The sequence below is a fragment of the Gobio gobio genome, assembly GCF_949357685.1.
Source record: "Gobio gobio genome assembly, chromosome: 22".
Taxonomy (NCBI): domain Eukaryota; kingdom Metazoa; phylum Chordata; class Actinopteri; order Cypriniformes; family Gobionidae; genus Gobio; species Gobio gobio.
Genome location: NC_137118.1, coordinates 8182024 through 8198195, shown reverse-complemented (window position 1 = coordinate 8198195; position 16172 = coordinate 8182024). Strand labels below are relative to the sequence as shown.

The 16172-nt window shown below is 38.6% G+C and overlaps 1 protein-coding gene across 6 annotated transcripts in view; it reads right to left on the bottom strand.

Moving 5' to 3' along the window:
* Window positions 1-16172, bottom strand: part of auts2a (activator of transcription and developmental regulator AUTS2 a) — a 428008-nt gene that overhangs the window by 118060 nt on the left and 293776 nt on the right. For 5 of the 6 annotated variants that reach the window (XM_079804461.1, XM_079804463.1, XM_079804464.1 and 2 more), the window contains exon 1: window positions 6977-7017. The exons of the other annotated variant lie outside the window; for it this stretch is intronic. In XM_079804461.1, the coding sequence (XP_079660587.1) occupies window positions 6977-7006 (30 nt within the window). In that variant the 5' untranslated portion in view covers window positions 7007-7017. Of the gene's footprint in view, window positions 1-6976; window positions 7018-16172 lie in introns of those variants that run through there. 6 annotated transcript variants of the gene reach the window in all.

The following is a 16172-nucleotide window of genomic DNA, read 5'->3' as shown; positions in this document are numbered from 1 at the left end:
TTCCATCACAGTAAACGCCTTTATCTTCAAACATTTGTTGTCATATGTCTCAGTAGGGGTCTTGGCTTTGCAGAGAGTATGTTTTCTCATGATTTACGTTCGCAAGAGTTTAAAGATGTGTAGAGAACAGTGTCTTCAGCTTACAGAAATGTACAAACTGCCTGAGGCTTTTAAAAGCCTGAAGATTCAGAGGAAGGACAGATTGAAAGAAAGAAAAATGCTTTTTGAAGGACCACAGCACTGAATAATTGAAAGAAATGGGACTAATATGTTTGTGTGCTTATGGGAAGAGTGTCCCCAAACCTCCCGCCACCGCCAAAACCCTCCTTAAAACCAGCCGAAACATTATACAAATGATTAATAAAATATCCCCTTTGTTTTTAATATCTGTTTGACTGACCAATGGATAAGCCAGTGGATACAAATATTCTGGTAGTTTTAGGTTTGCACAGATTACGCAAAAAACAAAGTCATTTACTCGTCTTGACTTTCTTCCTTATATTTCTGTTTTTGGCCAAACACAAGAAAGTCAGTGGGGTCTAAACATTGTACCTTATTCACTTTCAATGGATGGAAGAAGAAAAAAAAGGCATTTTTGGTACCAACATGTACCTTTACTAAGAGAGGGTATGCATTGACGTCACTTCCCGCCGGAACACGCCCCCTCAGCTGGGAATGAGTTAATAGGGGAAAACGTGAGTAAAGCAAACAATTATTAGTTTAAACTAAAGGTTGGACTCGATATAGTGTTCCTTACAACTTACCAAAGATCCAGTGATCCATGGATATTGACATGTTTTCCTGACATTTATATGAGCCTGATTTCGATACATAAATATTTATCACTGTCAGTCATCACAATTTCGAGAGGAAATCCCGCATTTATATGCGGATGGCCCTATGTATTGAAGCGTGTGGCTGCTTGTCAAGAATGGAAAACAAAAGTATTATTCAAATTCTGAATATATTATAGGCCTATTAATAATTGTGTTTATATCGCCTAGACTAATCACTAAAAGCTGTCGCTCAATGAACGCGATCTCACAAAGTGAAGCTGATTGCACAATGAATCTCTTATTTATGTAGGCTGTCTACACATTGTAAGAGAGGATTTGCGCACGTGCAGAACTCAGCACACGCAGGACAAAAACTCGAGCAGTGAGTGGATTCTAACTTCAACACATGTGATTGGCCATTGCGTTCAAGAAATCAACAAACATGTCTGTGATTGGCTATATTACTCACCGAAGCAAAAACACATTGGAAATTGAATCATTTGACGACCCTAAATACAGATACGCACTGGATCGTTTGCCAACCCTTTTTCGCTAATAATATGCTATTATGATGAAGAAAAATGGATCCTAGACCAGCAGTTATGGCCGGCTTCTCCCTCTAAAAGCAATCAGTAGCAGAAGCAGCAGGCGGCATGAGTGGGAAAATGACACGCTATTATCAAGTCCGTCTCCCTCGGTATGGAGGGGGGCACAGGGATGTCCATTCAAGCCCACCCGACCGCCGTTTTGTGTATATTTCGCAGCATTCACACTAAAAACCAATGCTGCGCCTCAGTCTTTTTGTCACTCAGTGGGCATAACCACAGTCACACCGGCCGACAGTGACGTCACGTGCATACCCTCTACAAAAGTGTACCTATTGAAAGGGTACCATCCCCTTTTGTATCTAATTTTGATATCAATTTTAATACCCTATTGGATCTCAATTAATTTCTGATTAGCTCTGTAATCTTAAGCTACCTCAAAGCAGTGCTATTTGTTAAACATTAAATTTACATTAGCCTTTAAATTAAGTGTCTGTACGCTAATGTGACATTCGGTTTAAATAACCTTGAGTGAATCATTAGTTTCTAACTAAAAAAAAAAAGAGCAAAAAAAACAACAAACTAACCATCCTCTGAGGTTCATTAATCTTCATTTCTCTCCAGAGGACCACTTAGTGTCGGTGATCTGTCCTGAGTCGGAGCTGTTTACAACCTCACTTAGAGAGACTGGACGCAATCAATGGCTGTCCTGCTCTCAGAGCCCGAGGGACCATTGCTGAGGTGTTTAAATAGGGCCTGATAACAGCAGAGAGACAGTGAAGAGAATACCACAACCATTGCATCACGCTGCTGTCAAGACGTCCACACAGAAATGAGCTTCAGTCACAATGCTGGACATCAACAGGGCAGCCTCATTATTCCCAGTCAATACTGGCTGTCACAAACGGCGTAGGGTGTGGATGAACACACACATACACACACAGATGTAAGCCAAAGTCCTTATGGGCATTATATTTACATATTTGCAGCTTGACACTCTGGACCCTTAAGCCTAGACAATGGGGCTGTTTTAATAAGAGACGAAATGTCTCCCATGAGGCCACGCTTGCACATCCAGCTGGGGGACTCTATTTAATTTCCCTCAGGCCGACGATGTCTTGTACACATAATTGGAGCCTCATGCACAACAGGCCGAGCTCTTTTGTCGATCATCCTCCTGGGGTTAATCAGGACATAGACGGACACGATTTTCCTGACCTGACCTGTTTTTGCGAAGCTGAACACCCTCCAATTATTCTGTGGTAACAAGCGTGTTAGTGAGCACTTGGGACGGGAAACTAAAGATGCGTCTACACGGTGTGCTCAGCATATATGCTGGCACACTTGTCATTAGAGTCATTTTCTTTAAATCCGTAGACGCAGAAAATGCTCTGGGGAAACATTACCGTGAGGACAACACTGATATCAAGTTTCTACTGACAAACAGATATGCTACGCTAAATTATAATCTATTCGCTGTTTTTAATTTTATTTTTGAGTATATACTGTACCAGTGTCATGAATTTTTTAATATTTCGAATTAGCTTTTATTTGAATTATTTTGTTTTCATAAAGGCTTATAAAATATAACAAAATAAAATAATAATAAAATAAAAATTTATAAATTATATGCTCAATGCAAAGAAAAAAAAAAACGATTACAAGACCCCTGAAAGGCACAATATGTAAAATTTTTGGATTCAAATATCCCAAAACTAAAACAATGTTATATATTTAGTTGACTTGTGTACTTACATAATCTCAAATGTTTCCAACAATGTTTAAATCAGCAATTTTGACCAATGTAACGGCCCGTGTCATTGCGTCGCTGGTCAATGACGTCATATCCGCGCTACCTTTGATTTCTGTAGAAAACACCAAAGACGCTTTAATATATTATGTGTTTTATTAGACAGGTGAGCAACTGGATACTTTTATCGACAGAAAACGAATCATTGTTTTATAGCTCAACATGGTTAGTCTTATTTGAATAGGGTTAGGGTTAGGTTAGGGTTAGGGTTAGGGTATACCTATTGTTTGAATCTCTTGTTTTCTTGATTTACGGCGAGTCAAGTCAAGTCAAGTCAACTTTATTTATATAGCGCTTTTAACAATGCAGATTGTTTCAAAGCAGCTTTACAGTGTTAAACAGGAAAATAATGCAACATAATTTTATTCGGCCGTATAGCCGTTCTGGAGAAAACGGTTATGTCACCAGTTGATTTAAATTATCATACAGTGACAATGTGGGCTTAAGATCAGTAATTAGATCAGTAATTTAGTTTATATGGTTAATTTAGTTTAAGAATTAGATTTATTTGGATATTTAGTTGAAAAATTTAGAAAAATGTAGTGTCCCCAACTGAGCAAGCCAAGCCAGAGGCAACAGTGGCAAGCAAACCAAAACCTCATCAGGTGACCTAATGGAGAAAAATAAACCTTGGGAGAAACCAGGCTCAGTCGGGGTGCCAGTTCTCCTCTGGCCAATTAACAAGCAGTGTATGATTATTATTCTGGCAACTTTACAGGTCAGGGGTCATATTAGATTGGAATATTCGAAGGATCGGAGGCAACACGCTGGAGACGGGTTTATTGAGGATGACATATCGATTTAAGAATTATTAAATTGTAATATTTGAACAATCTGAGTCATCACGCCGGAGAGGGGTTTATTGAGGATGCCGTGTCGACGAGGCAATTTCAGGGGGAGTCTAATTGACACGGTCTCTGCAGACACTTCAGGGTCATGCGTTGTAACATGCATGACCCTGAGGCGAGTAACATGTTTGCACCATGCCTCAGAGACAACACTATTTTGTCAAGTTGTCAAGTGGCTAACATAGCATAAAGAAATAGCTTTATTTGTAGCAACAGTAATTTCCACCTTTTTCTCCACCATACAGTGTTTTTTTTTATTAATTCTATGCCATTTAGCAACACAAGTCATCCAACTTTTATTAATATGATATTCCAGTATCGATCTGGCATACTGCTTTGTGCCTCTCAAACCAGCCAGCGAGCGAACGTTAGATAACTTTCAACACACTTAAATGTATTTTAGTGTGCATTTTACTTATGTACAGTAAGAACAGAAAAGCGTTACCCTACAATTTGAATTCGTCAGATAAAGTGACCTATATGAGTAGTAATTTAGCATTTGTGGCTTTTCTTTAGAACAAAAGATTTTAAATTCAAGTTCAGGGAGGAAGGAGGCATTTGTTAACTTTAATCGTAAATTTAACCTAACATATGCATAAACAACAAAGAGAAAGGAGCGGCCGACTGCGGCATATAAGCATAATAAAAACAGGCTCTCAGCCCCGCCCTGCTTCATGCTACAGTAACGCTAATAAAACTAATTTTATACATTAGCTCATCCATGAACATGAATTCTGCCCGAATTCTTGCGTGTGTATGTGAGTGATTGCGTGTGTGTGTGTGTGTGTATATATATGAGTCACTTCGTAGGGTCTGTATAGCTGTGAAGGGCTTGACAGACATCCACCATACATACGGCCTCAGTTTAACCTTGGACTGTCTGAAACAGCACTCAGCCTGCGGAGGACACGAGTCAGAGACAGAACGAAGGGTGAAGAGATGGACAGAGAGTGTGAAATAACAAAACCCTGCATAACAATGTCTGAGACTTTCCATGTTCTACTGTTCCATGTTTGAGGAAAAAGTCTGTTAGGAGACTTGGATCTGAACCCAAGGTCTGAACGCATACATTATTTAAACTCGATAACAGTCAACCTGCTCTCATTCATATTCATGAGTGCATATAGGCACATCTCAGGCCAGGTGAGAAGTGTCACACACCTACCAGTCTCACATGGAATGGAATATTCTAGAACACTTTAAAGGTACAGGCTTACAAGTCACACATAGATCCGTCACCAGACTATACAAGTAATTAGGTGGGAAATAGTATTGCATAGCCAGACCTTTAGACTGACGGCAGAAGGTCTGGACTCTATCGCAGCTTTCATTGGTCAAGGACCGCCCAAGAGGAAGTTTGACTGACATCCAATCACAGTTTTTGTTGTTCCGCGTCATACACTGTAAAAAAAAAATCAGGTCTCCAATTGAACATTTTCTAGTGAGCGATCACATCTAAAATTTTCAGTTGGCCAAATTGAATTTCTTGAATTTTAATTGAATTAAATTGCATCAATTCACAGAAATTCAATTTGACCAACTGAAAAATTTAGATGTGATCGCTCACTAGAAAATTTTCAATTGGAGACCTGAATTTTTTTTACAGTGTGTTTAGGAGTGTGAAAATGTAAAGTCGATGTCCCTGCATTAACAGGCTGGTGTGCATCTATAAATTACTCATTCAAGAATGTTGTTCAAGTTTACTGCAACAATGGAGCTGCGACTTCACATACTTTTGGAAATCCAGCGTTTAGCTGACCCTGGTAAGCACTCATTGTCACAGTTGTGAACAAGACAGCGTTCTTCTTCCGCAAGAGAGTTTGGCACCACGGCATTTGTTTCTAGGTGGACGTGACACACACGGACATCACGGACATTCTGTAGAATTCAACCAATCAGATGACAACTTCAAAACTCCTGAAGTGTTTCCAGATAAATGTGCCATATGCATCAGACATTCAGCCAGCGGTCTGTGGGCGTGACGTCTGGGGCTGAGACTAGGTGCGAAATAATGTAGAATATTATGTATTATTATATTATTATGCTTTTTATTAGATGTATTATGTAATAATTGTGAAATATTATTACAATTCAAAATAACTGTTTAGTGTAATTTATTCATGTGATGCAAAGCTGAATTTTGCTGATAAAATATCAGCTAATATGCTGATTTTGGTGCTTAATACACATTGTTGCTGCTTAATTGTTTGTTTTTTGAAAACTGTGATAAGTTACCTTTTGAAGTATGTTTTTTTTAAAGAAAGAAATTAATACTTTTATTCAGCAAAGATGCACAGAATTGATACAAAGTGACAGTAAAGACATTTTCAAAGGCATCATTTTTAATAATGGAGCATAATTGATATCAACTGAGCACCAAATCAGCATATTAGAATGATTTAATGTAATATAATGCCTCCCAAAAACATTTATATCCCTAAAATAATCAATCTGCCTTTGTTCACCGACTATGGTCTGAATAGCTTACTTTGATATTGTTTGTAGATTGCAACACTGATCAAATCATTTTCATCTAAAGCTTTGCCACTGTATACAAATTCACAAGGGATGTTTCCCTTCAATTCTATTTCAAGGACTTGGCAACCTTGTCTGATTCACACAGGAACATTATTACCTTTTATTGGCTTGTGCAAATGAATCCTGAGGTCGAGGGCTCTCGGGAAGGTCTGATAATGGAAAGTGTAAAATATCTTATGCCTTGGGTTGGAAGTCAACATGAAACTTAAAATCTAGAAGTCACTGAACTATTTCTCCAGGTTAACCTTTCTTTTATTCCGTCCAGCCTCTCTATGCTGTGCTGGAAATAATAGTGTTTGCTCAGAGAAAAAAAGCAATTCAAGCCTTTTCACTGAGTGGATTTCAACACAACTAACCAAGAATGATCTTGACCCTTTTTCCTTCTCCAAGTGCCATGCATAAAAGTATTTGAGACAGGGATAAAGCAAGATGGAAAAGGTCTATAATGCCCCGCCTCACCTGCGCTGTCCTAGCAGGGCTACTGTCCATCCTGATCAATAAGAGGTCAGACAGGAGTGTGCAGGGCCAAAAAGTATTTTGTTCGTAGGGCCCCTGCTCGAGGTTGTCTCCCTAATGGCAAGAGCAGACAGTGTTAGTCTCGAACCTGGAAACAAACCCTTAGCACTCAACCTCCCACCACACTGAGCCCTCCTCTGGGACTAAAGAACCGTCAGGGGTTCTCATGCGTGTGTGTGTAAGGAATCTGGAGACATCAGCAAGGCTCACCATGGCCTAGGGGAAAAGAAAGATGCTGAATCCACACTAACAAGTTGATCGCTGTCCACATGTTAGAGGCAAGCGTTAGCGCCTAGATATACACCATGACAGAATGAGGCTCTGCCTGCTAGGGGAGATGGAGGAGAGAGTGTGTAAATGTGTGTGTGAGTGTGATTGTGTTAGCAAGTAAGGGTCGGTGGGGGTCATTACCGACTGCCTTAGGGCACTTGGATGCTTCTCTGCTTATGCTCAGCACAAACAATGGCTGCAAGTCACCATTTCCACTGTAATAACACAAACAAACTGTAGAATAATACAAAATAAAGAATAATGTTTGGTGATATAATGCTAATTGCTATGTGGCATATACAAAATATTTTTAGGAATGCTAAAAGAATTACAGTCTAGATAGTAGACATATTTCAGTATCATTGAGATTATTGACTACTATATTTTTTAAATATTTAAATATATATTTTTTGTCATTTCTATTATTTATTTTATTTAAAAAATATGTCTATATAGTTTTTAAAATGTTAATTACATTTAAATATAAATATTTTTTGTCATATACATTCTGTGTGCATTTTTATTTTATAAATTTAAAAAATATATATAAATATGACAATATATACATTTGCAGTAAAGGTGTGAGTTCCAGTTCAAAGCTTTTCTCAAACACAAAGAGGTTCTGTTTAATTGGTGTCAATCAACCAGCAGCGCTCCGCCAGCACAATGAGAGGGCTACACTCTTTCTCCCACAATGCACTGCTGCGGCAGACAGGAATGAGAGGGACGGCCAGGGGTGAGGGGGTGGTGTGTGACTGCATAGCCTGCTGACCTGTCCATCCATCAAGCAGCATGCATCACCCTGCTCTCTCTCTCTCCCTCTAAATCCTTCTGCTGTCTTGGCAAGTCTGAGGGGCTGTAAGGTCGTCACATAATTTTGGCGGTAGGCCCCTATAATGAGCACTGCCTGCCCACCCGCCCCCAGGATCCCGGCGATTAGCCTTCCACAGACACGTGATCTGTCTCCCACAGCTCTGGCATTTACGACGCTGACCTTGCCTGGAAATAACAAGGATCAAAATAGCCGGCAACCATAAGAGAGAAATTAAAGAAATAAACACGTCATTAGAAATAAAAGCAAGAGGGGGGTGCCGCAGTGGGACTGTAGCCGAGCAGCTTTAAAGGAGACGTGTCAGCGCTGCAGCGGCGTGCAGGTCTTGGTGAGGGACGCCGTGTCTCCCGAGCATCAATCACCCTGCCAGACTGGAGCCCCCCGGTCGGCTCAGGGGAAACGCCGCTGACCCGACAGGGGAGCAAAGAGAGGGAGGGATAGAAGGAGCGAAGGAAGAAAAGCCAGTAAAAATTTAATGCACTCCGCAGAGCGGTCATGTCATACTTGGTTATGGAAAATAATCCCAGATGCTTGCAGTGGCTGAAATGGAGCTGTTATGTGCATGCCTCCTAACTCTGTCTGACAGCCGTGATGTACGACTACCATTACCGGAAAATATCACTTCAACTAACCCATGATCCGGCTCCACTCAGGGTCACATTATCCACGAGGAACAAATTACACCACACCCCCCGCCGCTTCCTCACTCCCCTCGCCCCCAACCCCAAAGTAAATACAAATTTCCTACACGGCCCGGTACAAATGCGGGCCGATACGTTAGCTATGACAACGCTCCGCGGAGTGACGGAGATGATGAAGTACATGACAAATCACGGGCTGACAGGCCACTCTACAGCAATCAGCCTCTTTCCCGGCCTCACGAGCGCCCACTCAAGCCTGTAAACACCCCTCTGCTCGCTCCCCTCTCCGTCCTCCCTCCTTTTTCAGATGCAGGGAGGGCAAAAAACATAATCTTTTACCGCTGACAACTCGCTCGCGAAGCTTTATTACCCGCCCCGTTTCACCGTGCGGAAGTGTGGCGAGGAGATAAAAAAAAAAAACGTTTTATGTTCCAGTGCTCCGGCTGAGTGATGGAGAAACTAATGTGCCTCTCCTCCTCCTCCTCCAACCGCCTCAGGGCAAACATCGTCAGAAGACGAAGAGAGAAGAGGCGGATGAAGTGGAAAAAGACAGAGAAAAGGAAGCCAGGATACATATACATATGGGTAGTGCTGGATAGATTACGTACTAGTGTTGTTATGGGTACCGACCAAAATGTGCATTAGCATTTTGAGCATTGTTGAACTGATTCTTTAACACCTCTGATTGGCCATTGTGTTCATGCGCTCAACATATATGATATCTGTGATTAGCTACGATGATCAACGCTTCAAAAACATGTTGTAAATAGACATATTTGACGCTCTTCACCGAGCGCTTAGACATGTGAGCGCTTGAACGCAGGCGTCTATCAGCGGATCCCTAATATAACATATTTATATATAGACTATCATTGTAACCAATCACATAAAAATACGTTGAGCATGTGAACACAATGGCCAATCGGAGGTGTTTATGAATCCGTTCAAAAGCACTCAAAATGGTAGTGCCTGACTAGTGGCCCGTCTGTGTGTGCAATTCCACAAAACTGGAAGACTTTCTGAACATATATAGACAAAAGTAAAAAAAAAAAAAAAAATCTTATTTAAAAATAAGAAAGAAGAATTAGGTAAAATAGTATTTAAGTATTACATTTTTGACATCTGATTATGTGATCCAGAGTACATGTAATCAGTTACTATATGGGCAAATCTGATCAAGAGTTTGTGAAAGACATATTTTCTAAAGCAATACTTGCGAAGGTCTCAAATGAGAGGCGAGCGAGTGAAATTATAGCACTTCTCTGACGCAGAGATGCTAATAAATCTGCAACTGCTTTCAAATGGTGTCCTCTGCCCTTGGCCACACACAGATGGGGAGAAAATATGCAAGAAGCAATGAAGGACCCATGAAAAAAGCGAGTGGGTGAGGAGTGTTAAAAGAGTTCAGTGATAAAGGTCCTCTTATTTTCCCTTTTAAGGCCTCATCAAGTGCATTAAAACGCAAGAGGATGTTCATTTGGAGCCAAAGGTGGGACACTTTAAAGGTACTTAAGATTAATCTGTACATGCTTGTGTGATTTGTCATCTCCAGCTACCTCTTAAAGGTAATGGGCTGATAATTGATTAGTACACATAAAGCCATTTTCAGCACTCTTTGTGCTCGCAATGGTTCCAGTAGTGTATTTAATATTTTTTAAACATTACACTTTACACATTACACATTACAAATTTTTGCTTTACACAGAGATTCAGGATATTAATGCTTAAACTGTGATTATGTGTGGTTTAAAAGCATTATTCGTAGTTAAAGACAGCAGGTTTAATAATAAAAGTTCATGATGGCATGATACATCACATATGATGAGAGCCTAAGGACTTAATAATAAGGATTATTGTCACTTAAAATCTTACATTCATTGATCTTGTATAACTATTTTATGCCTTGCAAGCTTAAACTTTGGGCTTTTTGTTATATAATCAGTAATGTTTTGCATTGTATGCCATCATTTTCCAGTACAAGTGTGTTGGTGAATTTATAGCTGTACTATTTCAAACTTGTTGCAAGTTTTCATTTTGTAACAATTTTTATTCCAAAACATTACCGAAACATAATTTTGTTACAGAATTTTCTTTTTGTAAAATATAAAAAGATACATATATACATATATTTATGCATCTATATTTTATATAGACATGCACAGACACTACATTTCTCAGCCGATACCAATAGCTGATTATTCAGAATGATATCAGCTGATGCCGATACCAATAGTTTGGTTTTTCTTATGGAAAAAAAAAAAAATCTCTCCCAAAAAATGCTGCAAACTACAGAGAACTCTCTCATTTGGTACACCATAATATTGGTTTCAACTAACAACAAAGGTATTATATACAACTATAAGGTAGTATTCAAACTAGTTTTTAAGTTAAGTTTTTATAGCTCACTAACAAACTGTGAACATTGGATGATTTTCCTGAGGTAAACGTTAAGTGACATTGTTCCCAAGCTGTTTTATTGACGTCTTTCCGCGGTTGAAACACTGATTGAGAGGGTTCTCTGTATAGTTGCAGCATTTTTTGGGAGAGATTTTTTTTCCCATATGAAAAACCAAACTATTGGTCTCGACATCGGCTGATATCATTCTGAATAATCAGCTTTTGGTATTAGCTGAGAAATTTAGTCTCTGTGCATGTCTACACACAATATAGATGAATGAATAGATGTATAGACATATTTTTATAGTTTACAAAAAGAAAACTAACCAAAACATTATTTTGTTACAAAATGAAAACTTGCAACAAGTTTAAAATAGTACAGCTATAAATTCAGGAACACACTTGTACTGGGAAATGATGGGATACAATGCAAAACATTACTGATTATATCACAGAAAGCCCAAAGTTTAAGCTTGCAAGGCTTACATGAGATACGATACAGATTTTTGATAAGTTGTACTGTATCTTTCAACGTACCTTCTGATGTTCATGCCCTGATCGCCCTGATAGTGAAACTAATTGCTTTTATCGGCTGATACGTTGGTGCATCTCTAATTTTATGTGATTAAAATGTTAAGAACAAAAGTAAATCATCATCTTCCTAGCATTATTCCCGCTCATTTGCAGGGTCTGCTTCACACACACCTTTGATTTGGGACATGTTTTATGCTGGATGCCCTTCCTGACACAAGAAAAAAAAAAAAAAAAAAAAAAAAATTATATTTTTTTATTTTTTTATATTTACTAGAGATTATATATATATATATATATATATATATATATATATATATATATATATATATATATATATTATATATATTATAATATATATATTATAATATATATATTATAATATATATATTATATATATATATATATATTTATATATATATATTATATTTATATATATATATATATATATATATATATATATATATATATATATATATATATATATATATATATATATATATATATATATATATATATATATATATATATATATATATATATATAATCTCTAGTAAATATAAAAAAGCAAATAGTAAATAAGCTACAAACATAAATGCATTATTCCTTTAGAATTATTCCTGACTGGGACAGCAGAAAAAAGGATCAGACAGAAACGCGTTTTTGCAGTGAGAGGCGCCTTTTTTAAATTGTTTTCTATTGGCAGTGAGCGTTTTGCGTGCTGTTTATGCGCCTTGTGTTTTAGCCGCCTGTTTAGCCTCACGTTTTTGTAGGAGGGCTCTAAGCGCCTGAAGTTGAAAAAATCTAAACTCTGAGCAGAAAAGTGCCTGACGTCATCTCATTTTTTTTCCATTGTCCAATCGAATGAATGGAGAGGTGGTGCCTTCCATTGTGGTGACGGTTACCTTGATAGGAAAGCTGATTCGGGGGTTGCCTAGCAATATAAAAAACCACAGCGCACTGCTCTTTTCTAAATTAAAAAAATGTAAACCCAAAAAAGGCCTTGCGTTTTCAAACCTGAAAAACGTGTTCTGTCTGATCGGGACCTTACTGTTAAGTACTGAAATGTAAAAATCTAGTTTTACTTGAGGTCTTTAATTGTACAGATCAGTAAAGTTAGACAGGAAAATAGGAGTAAACAATGATGTGAAGCATGTCAGGCTCAAACCTGCAACCTTCATTGGCTTATATGTCAAGAGCACATGTGCAAGCCATTGCACCACGGCTCAGACATAAAGAGGGATTCTGAGGGTAGAGAGGCACTAAGCCTGAGCACATGTGCTGATTTGTTGCTGGCTAAAGTCAGCACAGATTCACTTGAGCCTCAACGGTCTTTAAACGCTCTCAGATGGCGCAGACCTGTTAGCGTTAACTGCGCCATGAAAAGGGGACGTTATTGGATCCGAGCAGCGGTGGAACATCAAACAGCCCGTCAGGCGGTGGAATCTCTCTCTCTCTCTCTCTGCCAGCCACAGAAGACATAATAATCCCCCTTGAGCGGCTGGTAATGAGAAGACAGGGTCCTACCTGCTCTCTCTAATAACAGACACTTCTTGTGCACACAAATCAGGCCAGGGGGCGGGGGTCTGGGGTTTGGTGGGTGAGCAGGTTGTGGGGGGAGAGGTGAGAACAAGATCCCTGGCACACAGAGGGAAAGGGAGAGAGAGAACGAAAGTAACGGGGGCAACCAGGGACCCAAACGGAGCCAAAAGCTTGGAAGGTGGAGGCCAGCCACAGTTGCCAGGGCCAGCCAAATGCATTCAGAGCATTCTGGACCCTGTTTGGTCTTCATGCTGCCAATTCATCCAGCAGGAGGAGAGGGAGCCAGAGAGGGCAGACAGCAGGACTAGGGCCGGGTTCCAGTTGGACTAGGCCAGGCCCGCATGATGAACAGTGTACAGACTGTACCATTTAATAAATCTCTCGCTCTGCTCCAGCTAACACAAACGAGATGTCAAAAGGCCATTAAACACTCTCACACTTTATGCAACTCGTCCACACACACATACTGCTTCCCATTAACATTAAAAATTCACTTTCATGTTCACTTTAATTCGCAGAAAAACATTAGCATTTAATGTTAACATAATTATTTTATAATTAAACTTAATAAAACACCATTCCACCAATTACACGAATTAATCAAACATGCATGTAAGTGGAAGAAAGACATCATTGTTACTTTTATAAATAATAATATTAATTATATAAATATTAAAATAATACGAATGGCATTGCTATTAAATATTTTACTGTAATATAATGTACAAATGATTTTATATCATTTAATAAATAATATAATATAGAAAAATAAATGAATAATAAATAACATTTAGAAACAATAATCAATCTGAAACACTGTATTATATATTTTTAAAATTATTCCTTAATTTGATCGCATCAATTTATAAAAATTATACATAATATTAAAAATAAATATGTAGTTTCATTCAGTAATAATGATACATTACTTGGAGGTTTGATTAAATTGGTGATGGAATGGTCACTGTACAAAGACCCGTGTCACAGGAAATGCAATTATGACTTCACTTCCTGTGGGGTATTTTATAGACAAGTTAAGGAGAGTGGAATTGCATGTCATTTAAGGGAAAGGGGGAGAATGTTCGTATCATTCTTGCAGTCAGAAAGTGATTTCTCCAGAGTGTCTTTTTTCATTTCCTGATTTGGGCTGGAGGAGAATAAAAAGAGACAGTTTGTCTGTGGATGAATAGAACTGACCCATTAATGTGACAAGTCGTCTTCCCTCTGCAGCTGCTGAATATATACTGTACTGTAACTGCTATTGCAGGGAAAGAGCTACTGAATCCATTCCCAGAGAGTAAAGCATGGGGGAAAAATCACAGATCTGTCTTATTGCTAATGCAGCTCAACATGCTGACGGTTTTGTAAACACATTTTAAGAGCTATTGACAGAAACAGATCGCTCTGAAGTGTTTCCGAATGTGTGTGTGCGTCTGAAAGAAAGCGCTCTTGTTTCTTTGTTTACCTAATAAACCCTTCCATTGTTTTGACACGTAATTAATCAAAGGCAGAGAGAATGACATGACATTGTGAAAATCATTAGAGCAATAATGAGAAGCAGGAACGCAGCGAGCAAAACAGCGATTAATGTCTTACACCGCACATCTCTGCCATGCCACAACAAAAGGCCTTTGACTGACGTGGCTAATTCGACTCGTCGCCATCAAACCACCACTGGTTTAAAACAACAAATGAGGAGCATTCAAAAATAGCGAACAAAACAACATCTTCGTGTAATCATGCTGATGTTCAGCAGACAGTAAATAAGGGGTGCGATGTGTCTTGTAAAGCTTTTTGTAGCTTGCATCAAAGTTAGCCTAGAGCCTAGTGTTCAATTACATGCATGCATTTAAATAATAGCCTGATTTGGTTATAATTATTAACAAATATAATCTTCACCATCATACTGTGTCTTGTGGGTTATATCTTAAATAAATCTGTAGGAATTGTTACACGTTAATATGTGTAAAATGTAACTTGTGAAGCTTGTAATGGTTCTTTTCGAATTTCGCACACCATTTAGCCATTCATAATTAATGCAGAGTTAATTAAGGCCTTCTCACAGTCATTAACAAGATGGTAATTCTAATTAAATAGAAACACACTTTTAAGTAGAGTCTAATATTGGATTCTCATTGATTCAAGTTTGATTAAAAACGAATAAAGATGATTTAAGAAGTGCTATATGATGTAAAATGGTATTAATAAAACCAATACTGGCACTAAAACTACAGCTGACGCTACTAACTAGCTGTGCATTTCCTGAAGGAATTAAAAGTTCTTGCAAGTTATGAAAACCACAATTCAGCATATTAAAGGTGCACTATTAAAACAAAAAATCTGTAAAATATCCAAAAAACACTAGGCCAGTGTTATATATTTTGTTCAGTTGAGTATTTACAATATCCCAAATGTTTCCAACTATTTTTAAATCGTGAGAAAATTGCTATTTTAACCAAGGAACTGGGACGTGTAAATGGCGTCATATCTGCGTTCCCCTCGGTTTCCGGTTTTATTTTGCAGAAACGCTTTACTCTCACTGCAGTGTGTAACAAGTGTCATAGCAGCCGCTGAGCGAACACACAGAGTAACGTCATAACATCATTTTCAACACACTCAAATGTATCTAATATGATAAACAGAGCTGCGTTACCTCATACTCATGAGCGGAAAAGCAGAAATGGCGCCGGCGACTGTGGCACAATAAAAGTCCCGCAGGAGACTATGCCATAATAAAGGTCCTGCTGTTCTCGAGGCTTGTGTTGCACTCTTCTTATTAACAATCGCTCCTGCTTCTGCTTCATACTACAGTAACGTTAATAATCACATCCATGAACATGCCACCAGCTGTGAGGTGAAGACAACATGTCTCAGGATTCTGCGCTCAAACTTGGCGTCATCAAACTACGCCTTTGTGTTGAATAGG